General features: G+C 36.1%; 1 protein-coding gene across 11 annotated transcripts; it reads right to left on the bottom strand.

Moving 5' to 3' along the window:
• Nucleotides 1–328: 328 nt before the first annotated feature.
• ZNF207 (zinc finger protein 207) lies at nucleotides 329–23,827 on the bottom strand. Of its 11 annotated transcripts, XR_013486834.1 has the most exons (15): nucleotides 23,619–23,827; nucleotides 21,721–21,847; nucleotides 18,895–19,033; nucleotides 17,629–17,799; nucleotides 17,410–17,485; nucleotides 16,857–16,904; nucleotides 15,765–15,835; nucleotides 14,365–14,522; nucleotides 12,613–12,705; nucleotides 11,305–11,547; nucleotides 10,483–10,645; nucleotides 10,181–10,364; nucleotides 9,881–9,960; nucleotides 6,929–6,983; nucleotides 329–2,985 (listed from the first exon to the last, which is right to left on the bottom strand). XR_013486834.1 is itself a non-coding variant. In XM_078154825.1 (13 exons), the coding sequence occupies exons 1-12, from the start codon at nucleotides 23,657–23,659 to the stop codon at nucleotides 10,204–10,206; spliced, it is 1,491 nt and encodes a 496-aa protein (XP_078010951.1). In that variant the 5' UTR covers nucleotides 23,660–23,827; the 3' UTR covers nucleotides 7,641–9,960; nucleotides 10,181–10,203. The 11 variants fall into 11 exon arrangements, 8 of the variants coding, with proteins under 8 accessions (XP_078010951.1, XP_020818843.1, XP_020818844.1 ...); XR_013486832.1 differs by having other exon boundaries at nucleotides 9,881–10,364; XR_013486833.1 differs by having other exon boundaries at nucleotides 329–2,982; nucleotides 9,881–10,364.
• Nucleotides 23,828–24,729: the final 902 nt, after the last annotated feature.

The following is a 24,729-nucleotide window of genomic DNA, read 5'->3' as shown; positions in this document are numbered from 1 at the left end:
ACTTGCTTTGTTTTTTAAACAAAAATTTGTATTTTTATTTATCCTCACTAAATTTTATTTAATCATTTGATGGCCTGGGTCTTTTTTGCCTTTGATTATTCAAAACGCTGGCAATCCTTCCCATCTTCCAGTGGTCATCTGAAATACTGCTAAGCATGCCATCGACGCTTTTAAGATTTCAAATAAGGAACAGTAAGCAGTTCTCCTCTTGAAGTCATCTCCATCATTAATAACCACTGATTGCAACCCTGAATAAGGAAGTTCAAAATACTTACAACTTGATGTTTTCTTTTGCCCCCAAACAAAAAAGCAACACAGACAAAAGAAGTAAATCCATCTCATTTAATCATTGTACACACACACGCTTCTATAAATGTTAGATACATATACAAAGATGAGTCCCAAATCAGGAATTCTAAATTTTTGTTAATTACGTAATTTGGTTGCTGGCCATGGCAACCATTACATGCAGTTAAAGACACATACTTACCACATTTGCACTTTCTGTAATACTTATCTAGGAAAGGACACAGTGCTTTCAAGTTTTATTTCATTGTAAATCTTACAGACACCACCCAAAGAGTCAGGCTTTGCTCATTTAGTGCCAGTTCCAGGAGATATAATTCCAACACATTCAGAAAATTCTTATTTTCTGAGGGTTTGTTTTTGCACAACCACCATTTCTGTGTACCAAAAACTTCAAAGTGTCATTTCTGTCAAGGGTTCACAAAATCACAGCAGGGAATTCATGAGAGGAAAGCACCTTTAGCAAATGCTGGCAATTAACCAAAGCTGTAAGCTAAAAAAAAAAATCAATTTTGCTACATTGGATAGAAACAAGAAGCAGAAGGTAGCATAATTACATTGATATATACTCAGAGGCCAGATACACTAGCAAGAATCAGGCAAAAATTCCTAAACTAAAAGTACCTACTTGTGTGCAGAATTAGTACTATAAAGAAATAATATATGTGCAACGTTCATGCCTAAGAGAACTCCAAAAATAAACTATTTAAGTGACTTTATATTCAAAAGTAAGCCCTTTCAAAAGGCTATCTAAATTAAAATATTTTTGAAATTTCTGAACATTCACTTAAAAATGAACTAACTAGTCAACAAATCATTATTTCTCCTTTATTAATAACCTGAACAAAGTAGGATCCAATCACTACTGTAGTTCTACACCTGACAAAAATTAATTAACTCAATACTTTAAAGCCTTGGGTAGAAAATGCTAATTTTTTTCAAAATGCAATACTGTGGATTTCTTCTTAACCTAACACCTTCAAAAGAAAAGTGGGGGAAATGTTAAGCCATGCAACATCACCTTTTTAATGCTCCTGGTTTAAGGTAACTCCTGGAAGGCTATGTAGGAATTCTGCTTAAAACTATATGCAGGTGGTGCCTTAAGTTAGTTCATTTTCTTAAAAATGTAAAACTTGAGATAAAAGTGTAAAATGGTACTCACCAGGAAGACAGCTTGTATAGAGATAGTTTTAAGGAAAACCAAATCTCCACTGTATCTACTCCATTTCTTAAATACAGTTTAAACTGTGAAAGGCAGGGAACCTTTGCCCTCAGGTAATTTCGTATAAGAAACAACAGTAAATCTTATAAAAAAAAAACACATTACCAGCAGATAACCCTAGATTTATTTTAACCAAACAAGACTTGTCTATGAAATCATGAAAAGGCAACTGTTTTCAAATAGTTATAACTCCAATTTAGCAGGAGCACAAGACTAAGTAAATATCTACTTTAAAATTTAAGCTTTCCCAATTTCTACATGGGAAAAACCTTAAGTTTAAAAATTTTTTTAATGTAGCTTCCAGAGATGAAGTCCTATGAATCTTTGTACTCCCCTCCCAACCCCCCCCCCTCCAATTTCCTTACAGTAATGAATGTGAAAGGAAGACATTATAATCAAAGCTCAAGATTGGAGAAGGGGAGGAGGGGAAATTAAGCCTCTGAAAAGTAAGTGCTTTGTAATCCCCCCATATTTTAAGGTCCATATTTATATAGCTTATCTATGTTGCTTAAAGATTCATTTCTTCATACCACTCCCAATTCCCAGAATAAGTCACACACACTCTTCTTAAGAACCAAAAATAAGCAATACTTTAAAGAGAAAAAACTGAACATGGTTAGCATAATTTCAAGCCCTTGGCAGAATAAAAAAACTGAAATGTTAAAATATATACATATATTATTTCCCACCCATAAGTTATCACACTTGCAGCATCTGCCTGAATTTCCTGATGTGGAGTTTTGCATTAACTTAGACATAACAAATGAGGTTTTATGCTGTTCTTAGTACAAAGGTAAGAAGTACCTAAAAGTTGAACAGTAACATAAAATTGAGGTATATTTTAATGTAAAATAAGCAAAAAGTTAATGCTTGTTTGTAGCAAAACTAAAACATCTATAGTCAAAATGTACACTATTTTAACATTTTCTATCTTATGCCTGTACAACCATTTGGTGTTCCTAAGCTGCAGAGAGTTAACATTTTTTCAAGACTTCAAGCCACACTGTAAAAGTGTTCTCTTAAACAAAGGGAGAATGTGACAAAGATTATGGAGAGGCTCAAACAACAGATGAATCCAAGCTCTGGTTTCTCGTACTCGAGCCTTGGCCAAACAAAACCACTACTGCCTTTTCCTTTCATGGAGAGCACATCTATTTTGGGTCAACCACAAAGAGCCAGATCATAAGGGAGCGTCATTATGATTTGACCTAAAATCAGCGGGTCTAGAACTGCTTTTGCCCCCAAGTGTGTTTTTACATGTCAAAAACAGCCAATATTAGATGTAGTCATACTTCTTTAACTAGAAGGCTTTTTTTCCTTGCGTGGTTATATGGATATGTTGAAAACAATATTTCAAATAGGAACATCAGGTACTTACAGATTAAACTAACCTGTACTGGCAGTGCTGTGGGATTTTTCTTCTCTACCAGTAAGTAGCAAATGCTGAAATTCTGCTGCTAGTTAACAAAAACACAAATTGTATTAAACTGAGGAGTTCAATCCATAGTTATAAAGTCAATGTGCATTAAATTTCCTCAGAGCCTGCTATTTTAAACATTAGTTATTTCTCTAAATGCCACAAAATTACTTTACATGGGCTATTAAATTTGGTGTAATCTGATCCAAATGATGAAATGATTCCTCCTAACCAATGATACAATTTGCATATTCTGATATTTATTTTGACTTAGGGAAGTTATAAAGCAATTGCTTCTAAAGGAGCAGAATCTCAAGACGAAAGATAACTTCTAAATTTAAGAAAATTCTACACTACAGACAAGTGACTTCTTTTAAAATGTCAAAACTTAAAATGACAGAACTCGGGATTTCTACTGTTTAATTTCAATTTAAAAAAATATTTGCTATATAATTTTGGTTAGAGGTCTTTTCTACCAAAAAGGGGAAATCTCTATTTCTCCCCTATATTGTTTTTCCCCTTGCCCACTTTAGTTATTAAGTAGTCTTATTAGTCTGTGATGATAGTGGGTGATGATATTACTGTTACTTCCTCCATACTGATACACTTATACTGATATTCTTCCTTTCTTCCAGTTTAAAGTGTTGAACTGTGTATGAAGCAAGTATTAAGGAAAACTTAGGTTAAGATGAAAACAATTTTCCCAATATGACAAAAAATTATGTCATTACTTTGGAGGACACAAAACCAATACAAAGTATGAGTAGAAACTTTTCCCCATATGAAAACGTCTTGCTAATGTCGGCCAATATAGAAAATTGACATTTTTTTTTAAAAATCCTTTAGTAGGATGCAGAAAATAGTCTATCTCTGCCTCCAACTATGTGATTTAAATCAAGACACAGAGGATCTGTCCAGAACAATACAGATACCAAAGGTTTGCTGGGGTTAAGGGAACATTACCACGATTCTCTATTTAGTCGAAATTGGACAGCATAGGACTCACTGCTAAATTCAACAACGAAAAGACAAATCTTGGGGAGCCTCTAAATTTGAATCATCTTAGTGATACTAAAGGACCAGAACAAATGCCAAAATGATTTGCCAATCTACTCATATGGCAAAATTGTATTTTGTCAAATGTTTCACACATCTTACTACTGCCTCCATAACTATAAATAGCAATTTAGCACCCAAAAAATAGCTTTCAATGAAATGAAAGTGATAAGTAATAACAACTAAGGTAGATTTTACTTACATGCATCTCCCTTGCAGTTATCTTGAGTAATTTAATTACATATACAGTATTTAACCTCCAAGTTTCTAAAAACTTAAATCCTTCTACCTATCAATCAAGAAAATCTTTAACTAATCTGTTACTCTTGAATAAGCACTGGCCAGTACCCATCATTATAGTCTCAAAGTTGGTGCACCCTAGTTAACCACCACAAAGTATCCTCTTTAGATCTGTATTTAGGTCTTAAAATCACTTTTTTTTTAAAGTTACACATCAGATTTTTCATAAACAAACTGGGTTGACTTTAACAGACTTTTAGAGTAGCAGATACTCCAACATTAGCAGGGAAGGGGGAGAGGACATTTCTTCCTTAGGGCCAAGAACAAATCTATTTAGAAAGGCATTCTGCTTCTGTTAATAAGACAGCAACATTCCAATGGATCATTAAACAGCGTAGCATTCTTTCACATGCCACACTCATTCTTCATTTCCAACCAATGCTAGGTTCAGAGAAACCTACAAATGCTTGAATACTATGATATGAAGATGATGATCTGTAAATGTCAGAGCAGTCCGAACAGAAGCTTTTCCTTCCCCATTCTTTACACATTCATCTAAATATGATCCATAATGGGGGGGGAGGGGGTGCTGTTGTTATGGAAAATATTTTAGCAATTCAGCATCGACCACAAAATTATAAGCACCAACAACGTGCAAGGCACTGCACTAAAAATGCTATAAGAAGCTAAGTGCTTCTGATTTTAAATGGGACACTTTACATATTATATAAGGCATAATCAGGTGACTCCTACACTATGAAACCCACACAATGACAGCAAATTATTCTAGTTACATGAAAGGGGAAAATTCAAATCATAGTAGTTAACTGCCAGAAAAGCAATTAACAAAACATTTATTTACAAAGATCCACCAAGTATTTCTATTAACAACTATATCAGAAGCAAAATCTGAAAGCTTAAGATTTCATGCCTCTGCTTAGCCAAAACTATATTAACTTTAAGGATTACAGGAAAAGAAAATCAAATCCAAAGCATTCAGAACTGGATGACCCATAACTAGATCAAAGGAGGATACCCGTTTAAAAATACAATGGCTGATTATTGTACAAAGTGACAGGAAATATAAATAACGTGTAAGAGGGTTCCTATACCTCTGACTACATAACAAGCATTATCATTATGCTTGAAAACATCTACTGTTTATTTTATTAAAACAAAAAATTGTCTTTGTGAACAGATAACCATAACATTCATCTGATGCTACCAACAGATCTCTAAATTTCTACTTATCTACTAAAGCACAAAGTACAAAGTTACTTTTTAATGCATTAACTATATTCCTTTTTTAAAAATAGACTTTGGGTCTCCCTTATGAAATACCACCTTTTAAGATAAAAGAGTAGTAAAATCCATCATACTACAAGAATAATTCCCAAGGTGGATATAAGAGCTCTCAGCTGATTCAGGCTCATCTAAAGTTCTGCCATTAGTAAGTATTAGAACAATTTCTAGACATCAGTATTAACACAAAATAATGGCTAATGCTATGGAAGGAGCCAAATACCTGACTCTTCCTTTAAGAAGCAGGGTTATCTTTTTAGGTTTGTTGATCATAACTAATCAAACAGCAATAATGAAATTAGAAGCAATAAGTTTGTTGTTAAAGAAAAAGTTAAAACTTTTTTAATCACCCATAAAACTAGAGTGAAAAATCATCTTTATAAAACCTTAAAAACAATTTGGCGATTTGGTAATGATTTATTATTTTAATTTCAGGTTTATAAATGCTAAAGAGAAATAAAACCCAACATTTCTTAAATGCTTAAACTGCTTTTAACTTTGTTGTTCAAAAAAAGGCTTTCCAAGAGGCAGAATGGCGGGCCAAAACACACTTATGAATAAAGACGTTGATCTAGGTTTAAGCTTTTGTCTCACAAAGTAAAATTCAGTTAGAATACATTGGGACTCTATTCAATTAACCTGAAAAGAAACCTCAAAATTAACTCAATATTGCAATTTTAAAGCACGTTACTAACTTTAAAATATACCACAGTTTCCAACTTTTTTGGCTGATTAAAAACATTAGCCACTAATCTTTCAAACTGATGTTTGTTATGCTCAAAATTTCTTTCCTTTCTTTCAGCAGCCTTTATAAAGTCAAATTTCTATTCTCTTCCCCCCTCCCCATTTAACGTAGGGGCTCTACATTAACATTTGCTCTAATGTGGTGACTTTAAAATATGAAATATTTATGGATAACAAAAGTTTGGTTTTAAATGCAATTTTTAATATTAAATTACTTTAATTATCAAACATGTATCTAAGGTCTAATACAATGTTTCAGTTAAAAAGCTACGTAACTAAATTTTTCATAGGTCATAAATACAAATATAGCATTAACTGAACAAATTTTATGCCTCTAAATGAAGGCAACTAAGTAGAGGCAGTCAAAATACTAGATAATACGTAAGATTAATTTCAGAAAGTTTTAATGTTTCTATTAGTAGGACTAATAAATGCCTAACATTCAGTTTTGTTTATCTACTAACACCACAGTCAAACATGAATATTAATATAGAGCCTTCTCTGCCAAAAGATTATAAAAATCCTAAATTTAATTAAATTTAGGGGCCTTCACCAAACTTGCTGCAAGTTTGGGGACATAAATATCCAACAGCCATAAAGCTGTGAAAGCCCCCGTAAGGAATAAAATAAATCCCACTTGCCTCAGACTGAACAGGGCAACACTGAGACTCAGCCTCAGCCTGTCCTATGGCAGGGCTATAGGAAGAAGAAAATTTCAATTTTAGAAAAACATGACCCAATTAATTTTAAAAGACATGCATAAAAAAATGAACGAAATCCCAATGATCAAGCAAACAAAAGAAAAATCAGCTTCTTACTACTTGTCTATTATAATTTCATACTAAGCCCACATTTTTTATTTGTTGGGGGTTCCCCCAAACTTTTAAATTAGAAAGAAGGTGCTGAGATAAACATTTAATTTGCAGCTTGATCATTAGAACATTAATATACCTACTGAATATTTTTTCCAGACCTTGTAAAATTTATTATGCTATGTCACTAAACTGGAAATGTTCTAGGTGAAATGAAAATCCCACCATCCAATTGACCCTCAGTTGGTTGGATGTCTCACCATACAACTAATAGTTCAAACAGAACAACTAGTGCCAGACAAATTTAAAGAGCTAGTCTTAAAGGAAAAATGAGAAACTGACAGACCAGAGTAAATCAGTCTTGTCACTTTCTTAATAATGGAAATCATACTACCTGCCCAGCTAACCCACTCCATAGGATTTCTGCTACAATTTTACCAATTATTTCAGGAAACTTTTAAAGTGACAAGATCATCTCTATTACTCCAATTTAAATAATACATACCACCATGGACCACAAAAGCAGTTAGGCACAAGAAAGTGTTTTCCAGAAGTTTAATCATATTTTAATGGATGCATCAAAGCCACTAGAAGTATCAACTTTCGCACACCAAGTTCTTGATCCACAGACTTCGAAAGGCATTAAGAATTTTGTTGTAAAATAATGGTCTCATATATAAAATGGAAATTCACAACTTCATACAAGATGAGCCCATACAAGTCAATTAAAGAGACCACACATTGAAATAAGAAATCATTACAATCTACCAAAAATCTACTTTTGCAGGCAAGTCACAACTAAATGCACTTCAATTAACTTACTTTTAGAAATCCTTTCCTGCCTATTGATGTCAAATACATTTTAATCATTTGTTATCCTTCCGTACAGTTACAAGTTTCCTGGGAAATGCCAGGACTGAGCATAAGATCCCTCCGGGGGCAGGGGCTCTCCTGCAGTCAGTTCCCAGCTGAGTTACCACCAAGACTAGTGATCTTGGATGTGTCTCTAAAACACCAGAGAGAAGATTCTTAAAAAAAGAGCGGAATAGTAGCTGAAAAGTATTGGTCCAAGATGTATGACAACTTGTAGTTTGAAAATGTCTACAATGCTGAGCATCTTTCAAATAAATGATTTTCACTATTTAATTCAGACATGGGTTTCCTTGAAACAGAAAGGCAAAATACTTGATAAAAGACTATTTGAAATCAATCCACCCTTAATAAATTCACCATATGCACAAGCTTTGTGCTTTAGGACTAAGACCTGTACCATATTAACAAATTTAAGTCATTTTTATTATAATAAAATATCTATTTCTTGAGTTCAAATTATTTGTTTCATAAAGAATGTGAAAATATTTTATAAAGTATTAAATGACATCTCTTCTTCCTTCACCCTCATATAAAAATTCCTAAGCAATCTGGATCTTGGAAATAAATATTAATACCACATGGAAAAGGTTTATGATTACATTACAGCTAAACCTTCCATAACTATATACTGAATTCTTTAAGGAAAATAAAAAATCACATCTGTTAACTATAAAATTGAATGAAAATAAGGAGAACTATAAGAGAAACACCAGATAATCTATTAATAAGATACATACAACAAAAAGCTCTTTAAAAACTTTAAGAAGTCTTATTTCTACAAATGAAAAGCATAAGTCAGCTCTTACATCAAGTTTTTAAATTTCCTATGACAAAGTGATAATATCCATAATAATCATAAGCCAGCTGACTACAATACTCACTAGCTGCATCTATGGATCTGAGATTAAAAGACTAATGTACATTTGAAACTATAAAACAAATGCCTATTAACTTCACAGTCCCTCACAAGCTTAATATTGACACAAAGATGCTCAGCAATACAATTGGTAAAGTTATGTAACCAACTTGCTATACGGGAACTATCAAACCATAAACGCTTTAATCTTAGGGTATAAATTTTAAAAATTAATGTAGCATCAAGTATGAGTTTTCAATGTTTTAAGACAAATATAGAAAACACATTTATAGCATGTGGCTAAACTTCTAGAAGCTTGCACCTGTAAAGCTTTTGAGGTCCATGACTAGAGTATTAAACTAAACAATCCTAAATTACTTATGTGTCTGGCACTAGAGTCTATATAATCAGCAGCAGTAGGGAAGGTGTGTTAAATTCATATATTAAATTTCTAAAGTCACCTGCAGTGTATTGAAATCAAGGGAAGAAAGCACTGAAGTGTTTATACTCATTATGTAATGGTGTATTCATACTCTGCATTATGTCTAATAAACAGCAAATGAGTTAATAAAAGTACAACTTTATGTCTATTGCTCAGAAATAAGCAACTTTCACCATGCAGCTAAGGAGTGACCTACAATTCAAACACAAAATTGGAGAGTATATCAAAACTTTGCCAGTAACTATGCATTTTTATTATATGTGGACATCTACTCTGGCATGCATCTGTACAAACCTTTCAGGCAGTGGTCCACAGCTGGTCATGAATAAAAAGGCATCAATTTTTCTTTCATTTTATTACAATTAAGTTTAACAGTACAGAAAAGTCACACGACCTTTAGTGGGTCAGTTTGTTTTTTTTTTTAAACCCTGCAACATGAGGAATTCTAAGTACATTAAATATTGTTACACGTTCAGACTTCCAATGTACAGGTACTTGGAAACAGTTACAGCCCTCACCAAGCTATGTTGGGGACATAAAGTCCAACAGCATATGAAATGCTGCGAAGGCATAACTTTACAAATTAGCAACATAAGGTTACAGAACTTGCCTTTAAGGTGGTATGTTCATGTAATTCCAGCGCCTTCACAATTTAACGAACCATATTTACTATACTTCACTTCTAAAAACCTAGATGAAACATGAAAAAGAAGCCATACAGTATAAATTGCAACATCAGGAAAAGTTCCTGCTTTATTATTCCAAATAAAATTTTCTCGTGTAAAACAAAATGTCCAATAGTTCCTGGTATGTGGGAAGATAATGTTTGTTAAAGTCACAATGAAGCCTTAATTGACGAAAGCTTGGCTATATAAACAGCACAAGATGAGAAAAGGTTTAATCTCCAAACCTATTAGATTGGGCGAAGTAACATCAGTAACGGCCACCTTGCGACATTACAGGAGGTCTCATTCCCATCGGAGGTCGAGGAGGCCCACCTTGATAAGGAGGTACCATTGGAGGTCCCTGCCCATATGGAGGCATAGCCCCAGGAAGGTAACCTGGCATGCCCTGATGATGACCACCATATTGACCTATAAAACACATCCAAAGATATAACATAGGTAAGTAGGCACTTAAAAACACATTCTGCAACGTCAATTACTTCAAAATCTATAAAAGTTGTGTTCCATAAAAAAAAAAAAAGAATACCATGAGGAGGCAATGGGGGTCTCATTCCTTGCTGTTGTGGAGGAATTCCTGGCTGTGGTGGCATCATACCTCCAATTGGTCCAACAGGTGGATTACCCATAGGAGCTTGTCCTGGTCGTGGAAGATTACGCTGATATTTAGGTAACTGCGCCCTTCTCTCTTCCTAAGAATGGAAATAAGCAAAATACTTTTAAAACCTCAATACACAGAACTTAGTCAACACTAAGAAACTTTGGATATAGTAGTCAAAATACTCAAAATGAAACACCCATAAACCATTCTGGACTGAGACTTCTTTTAAGTATCAGCATAATTTTTCAACTTTCTAGGTGAACCATCCAAAATATACCCTAGTAATCTTTAACATATTAGAACTAAAGCAGGCCTAGTAAACTCAGTATTAACTTCTTATCGTCAAACTATCTTTTTAAATAACTGACCACACTTAAAACATGGCTTTTTAAAATATGTTAAGATAACATGGAAGAGTCAGTAACGTTTTTAATATTTGTTTTGGTGACCTGCTGATGCTGGCTGACACCTACCCCAAGATTTATGTAACTAAAATAGTAATAAAAAGGGGAATGCAAGTAAGGTATAATTTCAAACCCATCCTAATATCCAAAATAGGAAATACCAGAGCTAAATACCCTTTTAATGTTTCCTTTATGAATCAGGAATGGTAAATAATTTATGAGCATCAAAATCTTTTAACACAAAGGTACACGCCTGTGTATGATCACTCTCACTAAAAGGTGAAATACTGCTAAAATATTTCGCTTTTGTAGCCATATTTATTAGTGAAAATTGAAAACCACTTACCAGTGATATATCCTCATCGGGATGGATCAACTTACTGGTTGCACTGGTTGTGGTAAGCGTAGCTGGCTTACTTGTTATAGAAGCAGCTGGTTTGGCTGCAGTGCTATTCGTTGTACTAGTGGTTGAAGCAGTAGACTGAGTATAAGCAGGGAATGTAGGCTTGGGAGGTTCGGTAGTTGTTGCAGGGGTACTATTTAAAGGCTTGAAATCGGTACCAACAGGTCCTTGAACAGCTGCCTGAGCCTGTGAATTACAATTCTTAAATCAGCAAAACTAAAATACCCAAATAATTTCACTTAGGTAGTAACTTTTTTAAAAAGCACACATAAAATAAGCTAGCCCACAATACAGCACTCCAGCCTTAAAATTATATCAAAGCAACTCAAGAACACAACATAAAAGTCCCGCAAAACCCAATATACTCCCAAAGATTTATGTCAAAAGGTACTTGACAAAAGCAACCACCAAAATATAAATCAATTCAAACTAACGAGGCAGCATGTGTAACTTCAATTTCTTTTATCACCTCACCCCAAAATGTCAGAAGAGTTTATACAAAGCTATCCAGTTATCCCCGATGATGAAGTATAGTGTCATATACTGGAATACTGTGATTTGCTCTTTTCACCATTCTTATTAGTTGTTTTAGCAATTATTAATCTACATTGCAGCTCAAAAATGTTAGAAACTGCCAAAAACATCATGTTTGTGCAAATCCCACTGTTACTAAACACAGTATCAGTAATGACTAATTCATCTGTCCTTCAAAAGCATCCTATAACAAAGAATACTGAAATGCTCTCATTAAATTTGTTTTAAAAGTAGGCCACAAATCATCAATCCAATAGAAAGACTAAATTAGGGATAATTTATGTGGATTTTAAAATAAGAGATCAGTAATTTTAGCAGTTTTCCTGGAATTGAAAAAATAAATCACCAAAGCTGAGAAAACAAAGTCAAATATTTCAACTTTAGTATAGAAATCAGAATACTGAATTCCTGCACATTAAATGTGATGCATTAGATTAAACAGCATAAATCAAAAGAGCTTAATCATGCATCAAGCTAACCACTGGCCACTAAGAAGCATTTAATGCTTACATGCTTTTTAACCCTTTAGAGCCATAGAAATTTGGGGCATTGTTTTTCTGCTAAGTTTTAAAATTAGCATTCATGAGAGTATAGTTATTGTTAATTTTGTTTTTTAAAAAACTAGCCATATCTGAATGTTGAGGTTTAAAAGGGTCCAAAGGGTTAAGTTGTAAAGCTTTTTTGTTGTTTTTTTTTTAACTGCAACTTCCTTCGTACTTGTGCTGTGCTAGGAAACAGAGCTTTAGAAGATGCAGACAGATTTTCTGAATTGGATGAAGCTGTACTTGAGCTTGTAACAGGTGTCCCCATCTGTAGCACAAAAGAAAGGAAACAGTGAAAAGTCTCCAAACAAATGGGTGAAAATAAGCTATGTGGCAGCTACTACGTGGTTGACTTTTTAACCTAAATATTGAATTTTTTTTAAAAAAGGGGGGGGTCAGCTAGGTGGTGCAGTGGATAGAGCACCGGCCCTGAAGTCAGGAGTACCTGAGTTCAAATCCAGCCTCAGACCAAACACTTGACACTTAACTAGCTATGTGACCCTGGGCAAGTCACTGAACCCCAATTGCCTAAAAAACAAAACAACAACAAAAAAAAGATTGAATTTTGAGGAATTATCTTCCCTGCAAAACATAATCCAATTTGACATAATTATTTCAAAAGGCAGGCAGGACATGTTCATTTACAACAAACACAATCCAATGGCAATGGTCACAAGCCTTCCAAAAAGGGGGGGGGGGGGAAAGAAACCCACCCAACCTAGCCAAATTTTTTCCTACGAATGAATATCCCAGATAAATACTTTGAAGTCTGAAGTAAACATCTAGTGAATCAAATACCAAGAACTTATGTTAAACTTCATGCTGTCACTGTCTCAAATGAATGCACTTTTCTTCATGTTAAACACTCAAGTACTAAAAAAATTAACTAGAAAGTTGAAGTTAACACCAATTAAAAAGGCACATCCAAAATGTTATCAATTAAAAAGAAGCCTCTTTTGTTCTAAATGTTTCATGGTTTTTCTATAAATGAGTCCATTAATTGATTTTGAATCAAAATAGTGAAAAAGGCAAAACAAGGAGGGGGAAATAAATACAGGTTTAATGTTATTTTCATCAAGTCTGAACATATTCACCATAAATCAACTAGACAACTAAGGTACACCTATTGTCCTCATCTTTAGTCATAAAAATAAATAGTATAGCATGTCAAACATAACAGGCACTTAAATGCTTAAGTTGGGAAAAAAAAAAAGAATTAACTTTCTCAGACAACTGTGTCATAAGAATATAAGATGAATTAAATCAGAAATACAGAAGCCAAGCCCTAAAAACTACCAAGTGCAGCCCAAAAGAGATTAAAATGTAATTGGGAAATGCTTAACAAAATAAATATACAATAAGATATAAATGTTAATTTTTGGTTTTCTAAGTAAGTCAATATGCAACCAGAAAGGATCTTCTTCTATTAGTCTGGAGGCAAAGAATTCATGATCCCAATAGCCTTTCAAAATGTTTCTATATTCACCTGGAGAGAGTCCCATAGTCATTCGGTGAAGCAGATAGAAATATTCATCCCTCATCTTGGTCTCATCTCACTTTTAGCTCTCCTGACAGAAGTCTGGCTCTTTCTCATATTCATGCAAAGAAATTAACTTTCAGCCACATTTAGAGCCAAGTCAAGAAAGGGTGAAACTAGTTTGTCCAAGGTCTTGACATACGAAAAAGCAATGTAAAGTTTCTGACAGCTTTCAAGCTATTCTGAATACAGGAAATCAAATTGTCTCCACATACATGCAATCCTTGCCACTACCTAATATCTTATTTAATATCTTATTTAAAGGATTAAACTGCTATTTAAAAGGTTCCAAAAGAAAAAGTGACCTATAACCTCAGTAGTATGCATGAGAAATAGAAGTTATTTACAATTAAATAAAAATGTCCAGAATCTAACCAATTAACACCTTACCTGTCCTGCACTAGGAAAAAGTGGCTTAGTAACTGGAGGCTGGGGGGTAGGAACAGCTGCTGCTGGTGCAGGTGGTCTATTAAGAATACCAGGTGCTGTTACAGCCTGTGCCTGAGTCATAGGAGGCATCCCAGGACGAGGAACAGGTGGAGGCATACCTATAAAGGAATGGAAATGTGGTCTGTTAAACGCTTCATTAATAAAAAATTATTTTTACAAAACACTGAGGCTAATACATGTAAACAATGTAATATTTCTAAACTGAAAATTTAGAAATTGATCCATAAATTCAATTAATTCAGAACTGTGGATCTAGCCCTTATGAAAAACCTTTAATCCTGGCCCCTTCCCTATTTCTCTATAGGCCTAAAAGAGGGTGACAATAGGCATTCTAATATAGGAAATATGCAGAGTAGTGCACCAAAGGGGACAGTGTGGATAAACTTACGCCCAGGGTTGAATTTACTAAAATTCTAGACTTGATATTTGGATTAGCATTTGTAAAGTACAAGGAAACTATTTCTGAAGTAGGAGACAAAAGTGCATAAAATTAGGTATTTGTGTGTATTTCCAAAGTAAACAATGATCAAGTAATTTAACATATAAGCTTGCTTTGTTCCAGTCACTAACAAGCAACAAGTGCCAAAACTACTTAAACCATATTTAATGGAAATCTTTCTAAAATGTATTTACACTTCCCTGCCTTAACATATATTTAACCGCATCAGAGATGGTATTCCTGGTCCAAATGGCATCATTCCACCCATCGGTATCATTCTATTAGAAAGCAAATTTTAGAATAAACATAAATAAAACTACAATAGCATAAAATAATAGACTATTATGTTCATTTCATGACGATTCGGAATCATCATGAAGATAAATTAAATTACTGTGCTATGATATAGTGCTATCCCAAAGGTTTACTACGGCCTAAGTAGTGTTCCTTTATTGGTAGCCCTGTGCTTCAATTCTTTTACTTGTTTTTTAGTTTTCTTATATTCTCTCTTGCTGAAGATGCTGTCATTTCTCACAGGGATTAGCTGACTGCTCCCTAATTTTCTAACCAAGCTAGTCAAAGTTCTATCTAAATAAAAAGCCAAGATATAGCAGAAAGGGATGGATGAGCCATGAGCATCAAAGTGCATGAAACGATTCAGTACAGGGCTGGGCAATAAGTTTGGCTGCCCGAAAGCCTCTTGCTAATTTCCTGGTTGTCAGTTTTAGGAGATAGCTGAGGTTGACAGATAAGGTGCTCGTTTTAACTTCCTGTTTCAAAAACCTCAGAGGGGGAAAAGAAAATGACCTACTAACATCTCATTGGTCAATCTAGTTATCCTAATTGAAAAATAAAGCCTACAAAACCCATGTGACATAAGGAAGCATTCCACATGACCTACCTGGTGGCATACCAGGCATCAGAGGTGGTATTCCTGGTCCAGGTGGCATCATTCCACCCATTGGCATCATTCTAGTGGAAAAACAAATTTTAGAACAAACATAACTTAAACCACAAGAGTAAACTATAGAAGATATCTTGACTAAGACTTGAAGTAATCACGGATTAAAGACTTCAAAAGCCTTCATGAATCCAATCAAGTTCAAAGCACACACAACAAAAAATAAAAAACAAAACCACCACTTCCTTCAACAACCCTCAAAGACTAAACATTCTAAAAACAAAAAAAAAACCCCAGTAAGCTTTACCAGAAAAAGAAGGAAAGTCAATCTTCTTGCCTGCATTTTTCCTCAACAGAATGCTCTACCAAATTTATTATCTAATGTTTCATTTGTAAACTTGTTTAAAAGAAAATAAAATAGTGAAATGTAATACCTTTACCTACTATAGAAAATAGCCATAAATCTGAGTGAAATGGATTAAAGAATTCTTTCTGCCTCAGTTTAAAGACTACATATATTTAGACCCTGAGACAAAGTATTTTTCTTCATTTTAAGGATTAACAACTAGCCTTAAGTCCTCCAACTATTATTTATCCATAATCTTAAAAAGACCCACCATTTAATCCCTAAATATACATATTTCAATAGCATTCTTTCCCAAATAAAAACTTTTCCAAACTAAAGAAATAAGATAAACTCTTCAATTTCTCAATTCCTAAGTTTCTGTTTGTCATGGACTTTGAAAAATAAAAATTTAAAGTACACACTAAGTTTCATACCTAAACACATACATTAAAATGTGTGACTTAGCTAGTTGATGGCAATCTTTAAGTATAGACCAAACTTTAGTACAAAAACCCCATAAGCAGAAGTCATTTGAGACAAATACAGCCTAAAACTTTAAAAATCTATGTTTAATTTACAAGTCTAAATAAACCATTTCTCTTTCCTGCTGTCAATGACCATGGGGATTTTCAAGGTTGGTGAGAAAGTTACAAAACTGTTGAAATCAACTGAATAAATATCATTATACACAAAAAAATGACATCATGAATGTACCTCCTGAATTACATTATGAATGAGATGCTTACATGTTTTCACCGCAAAATGACTGGGTGTATTTTCTCTGATGATGCAATCTGTGAAAATGTATGACAAAATCAAAATCTAACTGTGATTTTCAAAATACAGTGGGAGTGTATTGACTACCTGTCACATCCAACAAGATTAAGTAAAATCCCAGGTACCTCATAGTTATTCAAATTTCTGATGCTCCAACAAGTAAATAAATTACAAAGTCTGCTTTTGGTCCAACCGTGTCATGGATAGTTATAAACCTCAGAAACTGTGGAACTACAATAAACTACCTTAATTACAGCAATGACAACTAAAAGAGATAGCTAATGAATGCAAACTAAACTAAAAAGTCATTTTCTGTAGAGGCAAGTAATTTCTAAAATTATTTGCAGCATTTAAGTGATAAGTCTTCTTAGTTCTTAGCTTCACATGTTCACAATTTATAAAGCCCATATACTGAACAAGGGAACAGGAAAAACAATAGTTCTTAATTCTGGATGAAACAATCAGGTTGAAAAGGACCAGTAGGCACAAACCAACCAAAGCAGTTATAAAGATTTTCCTTACCCAGGTGGCATCCCTGGCATAACTGGAGGCATTCCTGGCATCAGAGGTGGAACACCTGGCATTAATGGAGGTATACCTGTAAATTTAACAATTTTCAAAAGAAATGAGTTAGTTTAACTGTTAGGAAATCTGCAAATACAATGAAATTAAGCCAAAGAAAATGGTCCTAAGATACAACTCTTTGGTTTACTGCTACATTTTAAGTAACTTAGGTGTTACCTGGAGGCATTCCTGGTGCTCCTGGCACAGGGGGCAAGCCTGGCTGTGCCATTGGGGGGATGTAACCTTGTTGGGGCTGAACAGGTTGGGGCTGAAATGAAGTTGAGGCTGTAGATTCATCATCATCATATTCATCAGAATCATCTTGCTGCTTCTTCTTTTGACTCTCTGCTAATGAAATTTCATTTTTACGATAATGCAAGGAAAAAAGCTTAGAACAGTATTATTACTATGTCATTTATTACATTTGAGGATTTTGTCATTCCAGTCCAAATCTTTAAACTTCAAATATTTCAGTTTCAATCTCCTAACCTGAAATCAAACGGTCCCCATGGACTGCTGAAGTCAAAATAATCCAGTTCCTGGGTGAAGAAACCTTCTAGTGATGAAGGCCTCTGAAATTTGTTAGACTGGTCCTCATACAAGAAACAGAAACCACTATACAGCCTGTCCTCAAAGACTTTTCTGATTAGTAAGACCTGACAGCTTGCCTGTACCATACTGACCTAGTTTTAAAGAAACTCCATAACAAAATACACATTACTTTGAATGAAAACTGACCTCACTGATGGTATGTCCTATGATGATGTGAACTATACTGACTCTACTGATACAGATATAAAAACACACCTCCTTCTGTGTGTGTTGTCCATGTGTTCTTCCCTCTAGAACTGACAAAGAGTATCTATGTAGAATATGAGCTGTCCATCAGTTAATGAAGTTGTGTGACCTACCCACCTCCTCTTTATTAGTCATACATTTCTAATATCTTTTATTTGCTCCTGTTCCTGTGCAATTACTGATTAGCGATATATTATAGCCTACAAACCACTAAAAGCCTTTCCACTGTCCAACGGATAACCAATACCTGATTCTTTGGAGACTGTATTATTCCCTAACAACCACATAGCATCATCTGAATACTTGATGCTAAGAGGGCTCTTTGTTTAAGAAGTAGCTCGGGGTGAATGGTGGGCATTACAAAAGTACTACATAATTTCCCAAAGGCAATCTAACCTGCAAAGGAAGCTGAGTATCTCTTAAATGTACTTTAAGTATCTCAAACTCACAAAGTCCAAAACAGAACTCTTATCAACTTCTCCTCCCCTTTCACAATCATTTCCCAATGTAACGGACTTTGTTTCTTTGTAACCATCACCTAATAATAATTAACATCTTTCTACATGTCCCAGGTATTTTGTTAGGGAAGGAATTGGGAATTACTTAATATATTTTGAGAAAGAAAAGCAAAAACTTTAAATTCACCTTGAGTTTTTTGTTCAAGAAGTCTTCTCCGCTCATCCATATCTTTTTCTGGAATGCCTTCCATACCATAGATTTCCAATTCAATGTCTGTTCTCCCAGGTATGGCATTTGGTACAGCATCTATTGTTTCTTTATGCACCTATCACAACAATTTATTGTCATTTTGGTAAGATAAAGACTAAATTGGGCTTGTCAAATTTTTCAAAAGAGGTCCCTCAAATGACTGAGCCAAGTTCAATAGCATTTTAAAAAACCATCACTAAAGTGTAAAACTGGAGAGCAGGTGAGGGTCATGCATGAAATATTAAAGTTTAAATTGTGAAAAATGTTGAAAAGCGTTTAACTTTCAAAAATATCTTGCACAGCTTTTAGATGTCTATTTCCAAGTAGACTACTTGAAAAGGCTTTAATTATTCATAAGGTTTTTATTATACCCCATGAAATTAAAAACATAATAAATAGGCTCCAAAAGGATTGGGGGGGTGGGGGTGGGTTGGTTGTTTGGTCTGGTTTCTGAAAGAAGATTGAGAAAGTCCATCAGCTTAAAATATCACCAGTGTACTTTATCCAGCCACAAAGTAAACAGATTATTGAAACGTTTTTGCTTTGTTACACAACTTGATGAAGAAAAAAGAAATTTAGATTAACAAACACTGATTAACAGGAAGACATCTCTAGGAATCAGGAAGAAATCAGACTTTTTTTTTTAAGAGCTGCAAGTCCAATTCTCTCATTTTAAAAACAAGGAAACTGGTTTTAAAATCATTACAACTTAAGGATACTCAAAACCAGAAACTTAGTCCCAAGACCTTTCCAGTAAACCACCATGCCCATTTTATATTTACAATGTATTTTGCTAGATACAAGGACCCATCAACTTAAAATAACCTGAGTCATCTATTTTAGTATAGCTACAAATGTCCTAACACATTTCAGCAATAGCCACTCTCATCTATTATTGAAATAGAATAACTCTTCCAGAGGTAGAATACTTTTTCCCCCCTTCCTACCAGTGTACTTCCAATCAGAACAGACAGCTGGTTAGGTTTCATAAATGTACTTAGATGTAAATCACAACTTTCCTAAAAGATTTAACAATGCATATTACTCAAATTAAAAAATTCATAGTATTTAATTGGCAGCTTCTCCTAATAGTGTCAATTAATAATTTTTGTTAAATGCATGATTCATGTTTATTCCCTAAGTTTAAGCAACCATGACTTTCTTAAAGCTACCCAATAAATAGTATAATCTCTATTCATTAAGAGGCAGTGGAGTTAGTAAGATAAGGACCCAAATCTAGCCTTGGACACATACTGTGTGAACCTAGGCAGGATACAACCTCCCCATGACCTTAGCAACTCTCAAAGAAGTGAAGTTACACAACAGTCATCTTGGTAGAGGTACTGGTTGGTAGGCAGAGACTGCATTGGTATGAAGGAGTTTTCTATACTGATGGAAGCAAAGGTCAGAACAAAATACTCATATGGTATCTCCCTACAAATATTCAACACCCTCACCTGCTATTATTAACATCCCTGAGAAGGAAGGAGCAAAGAGACTCATTTTACAAGAAACTGTGAGGAAGAAATAAATAGGTACCTATTTACCTAGCAGAAATTAGGATTTCAGTATAAGACGAAGTTTCTTAGATGGAAAAGGCCTTTGGCTCAAATTCAAGAGCCTGAAATTCTATTTCCAACTCTTAATTTATCTGACATATAACCTCTTTATATCTGTAAAACAAGGGTCTGCCTATCATAGCTAGCTCACTGGGTTAACAAAGAAAGTATATGCAGAAAACTCTTTGAAAACTACTAATGATCTTTTCATCAAAACTTTTGTTCAATCATGTCCGACTCTTTGTGACCATATTTGGGGTCTTCTTGACAAAATCAGTGGAGTGGTTTGTCATTTCCTTCTCCATCTCATTTTATAGATGAGGAACTGAATGAAGCAAACAGGGTTAAGTGACTTGCCCAGGGTCACACAGCTACTAAGTGTCCACGACAGGATTTGAATTCAAGGCTTTCTTCCTCCAGGCCTGGCAGTCTATCCATTGCGCCACCTAGCGGCCTCTTCATCAACACTACACTATTGCTAAACTTGGGAACAAACATCGTGTCTTGCTTTTCCTCCCACAGAGCCCACTAAAATCAGTTCTCAAGACATTATCACTGGGGCCAATTTAGCCAAAACCAGGGGAAATTCTGTTGAATCAGACCCTAAAGTACTTATTAACAAGACACATTCTAAGACTCTCTTCAAAATAAGTTACACAATTTTCCTTACTGAAAAGTAGAAAGACTAGAGAAACCTAGCAATAAACAGATCATCTAAATGAATTCTTTCATTCTAAAAGAATACAACAAAATGCTGCAAACAGTCTCCTTTAAAAAAAGTTAGGCCACAATAAAACCTTGTTTCAATGGAAATGAGTAACAGCACAGCAGTTATTAAGCACTGGTATACTAGGAATAAAATTGGATAATTCTGTTTGCAAAATTCAAACTACTATCAGATGCCTCTCTCCAGATACCTGGTTTATATAACATCCATATAATATTTTAAGGGGCATAACTTCAAAAGATACTTTAAGACCCTGTCCAAAGCCCTATCTGAACTACTTAAATGAAAATTTTAATTATGACTAAAAAACACAATACTGGCAAACACATCTGATTATTTTATTTGCATTTAAAGTTCACAGCTGTTAACATTTCTAATACAAATTCATCCAAGCCCTTTCCCAGCATAGAAGAAAATACAATAAATGTGGACAATACTTTTACAGATTAAAAAACAAGTACGAAAAGAACCACTTACCTGCATACAATGAATAGCTAAACCAGGCCCTGTATATAATTTCTTATGACATATGTGACATTTAAAGTGCTTTGCTTTCTGATGCTGTATAAGGATTTTCTCATCATCAAAATCTCTGTTACAATACCTAATCATGCTGTTAAGGAACACAGTGAGGAATCCATGTTAATTCTGTTTACCACCTTGCATATATCTTACAACTTAGGCATTCAGAATGTTTTGAACCGATTTACTTACTATTCTTTACATAATATAATTCCACACCCATTCCCATGGTTTTCGCATCACCATCTCAAGTAGGATTATAGATAGTATAAGACAAGGTACCTCACTCAGGTCTGTTCCAACCCCCTTGTTTTAGATAAGACAAAACTGAGGCTCAAAAACTGACTTGCCCAAGGTCCCACATTCACAAATCTGACCTATCAATGCTAATATTTTATTTACCGAATTCCTTTCTTTCCTTTTTTTTGTATTTTTCAATGACAAAACTAACTTGTCTTTTTGCCCCATGTCTCTTAATTGCGTCTCTCAAAGAAAATCATGGAATTCAATGCTTAAGAAATGTTCAAGTTACCCGAATAGAAAGAGCTTGTTGTGCTTTTACATATTTAAATTTTCTTTTGCCAGAAAATATTCCAAGGTAAACAGAAAACAAATGGTTGACCAAACTTGAGATACAGTAGGCCATTAATAGTAAGGTCCTTAAAGGCAGAGACTTTTTTTTTATCTAGAACATAGTACTTAATAAATTCTTGATTTACAAATCCATTCAGCATTTACAAGTTAGCAAAAACGAGAAATTCCCTCATTGTGGCCTACTAAATAACAAGCTGAAATCACCTCTGTTAGGTGGCAGGCTCCTTTTAGACCAAAACCGTTATTTTATTCTTTCTATTCCCAAGGCCTGGCACACAGATTAATCCAAAAACCTAAGGTAAGAGTAATCCATCATTCCCACAAGGATTACGGTAAAAAAAAAAAGGCAGCATCATAAAAGATGTCTCTCAAAAGCCCTTTCCCTCCCCTACAAAAATTGAAATCGAGTTTTCAAAAAATCAAGGATCCAAAACTGAAAGGGATCTATGAAGTCATCTAATATAATTTTACAGATGAGGATGCCGAGACCCGGGGGGGCTCGTCACACAAGCAGTGACAGACTGGCAGGGCTTTTTCCCCCCTTTCCACTGTACTACGCGGTTTCCTTCTAACCAGTTTAAGACAACATAATAGTGCTTAGCGTTACAACTTCGGGACAAAGGGGTCAGGCACGAAGCCGGGAGGGGAAAATTTTAAGTACGGTTCTTCGCAGTGACCTTTACAATGAACCCAGGAAGATGAACTGCAGCACCAGGGAGAGGGGAAAGGCCTTCGAGCCTCCTGCGTGCCGGAAGGCCTAGCGCGGCTTCCTACGAGGCCCCGAGTCCGGAGATTTGGGGGAGCCAACCCCAGCTCCCCTTTTTCCTCTCCAGCACACAAAAAGGCGCGGATCCAGTCCACGTCCCGGCGGGCCGAGGAGGAGGCAGGCCGCGAAGCCGGCCCGAAGGCCCCCACGACGCCCCCTTAGAGTCCGGCCGCCCTCGGTCGGCAGGGGCGGCAAGCTGCCGGGGGCCTCCCTCGGGTTCCGCAGCCGCAGCCTCGGTCTCAGCCTAGGTCTGGGCCTCCCTTCCCCCTCCCCCCACCCCCGCAGGCTCCGCAGCCGCAGCCTCGGTCTCGGCCTCTCCTCCTCCCCCGCCCCCCCCGCCCCCGTAGCCTCGGTCTCTGCCTGATTCTCTTCCCCTCCCTTCCTCCGGGCCCCGCTCCGCGGCCTCAGCCTCGGTTTGGGTCTCCCCCCCCCCTCCACGCCGACCCCAACAGCCGCCCCCGCGGGGCCTCGCCAGCCAACCGACAAAGGATACCAGCACCAAGGCTTCAGCTGCTTCTTCTTCTTCCGGCCCATGGCGGCTGCGCTCGGGGGACAAAGAGCAAGAGAGGGAAGGAGAGGCAAGAAAGGGGATACGAGCAGGCAACGGCTACCGCACCGTCCAACACAAGCACCGCCGCGTCCCACAGGAAAGACACAAAATGGCCGACCGCCTCGCTCCCTCGCCCCTCCGTTTCCCGTCAGGCAGCGCGACCACGGGCGTGTGAAGCCGGGGCCGGGGATCACGTGACACACCCCCTTTGGCCCCTCCCCCCCACTGTCTTGGGCGGGAGGGAGGCTAGAGGGAGCCAAATCTGGGACGCCATTTTGTCCTGGGCGCTTGCGCAATCATGCCAGCCCCTACTTCCTCTTTTCTCCTAGGCTTCCAGTAAACATACAATTAACTCTAGTTAACTCTCTTCCGTGTTCTGAATACACCCACCCCCCCCAACACCCTGTCTCAATCCCTCCCCTCCTCCATCTCTCCCCACAAGATTATACACGGTGACTCAAGGCGAGATCCTAGCCCACTACGATTTCCACACTGGCCATCCCCCACCAACAGCAAAGGAACTAGGCAGGGAAGAGCACAGGGTATATAACTCTGAGGCATGAAGGCCTGAGTTCAAATCCGCCCTGATACTAACTAGCTGTGTGTCCGTGGAGAAAACCACTCAACTTCTATTGGCCTGTTTCCTCATCTGTAAAATGGGTATAATAGTCCCAACCTCTCAGGGTTGTTGTGAGGGTCAGATGAGATAATCATTGTAAAGCTTAGCACAGTATCTGGCACATATATAAACGTGAGCTATTATTATTTGTTAACTGAATCTAACAGTACAGATATTGTTTTGGGCCCTGTCCCTCTCTGTTCCTCACAAAACACTCAACCTGGATTCTTTGGTCAGTTGAGAACTTCTCTGCTGATCTGAACCTTCGTCCTCAAGGTCCTGTGTGAACCTCTAAGTCCTCAAGTGGGGCCCTTCAACTGAATCTAAACTTCACAGAACAAATCCCCCAAGGGCTATGGGGGGGGGGAAGCCACAGGTTCCCCACCTCTGAAATCAATCAATAAAAGGTTATTGAACTAAGCTTTGAACTACCTG

The sequence above is a fragment of the Phascolarctos cinereus genome, unplaced genomic scaffold (assembly GCF_003287225.1).
Source record: "Phascolarctos cinereus isolate Bilbo 61053 unplaced genomic scaffold, phaCin_HiC Scaffold_5;HRSCAF=322, whole genome shotgun sequence".
Classification (NCBI taxonomy): domain Eukaryota; kingdom Metazoa; phylum Chordata; class Mammalia; order Diprotodontia; family Phascolarctidae; genus Phascolarctos; species Phascolarctos cinereus.
This window is presented reverse-complemented; position numbering and strand designations above follow the sequence as displayed.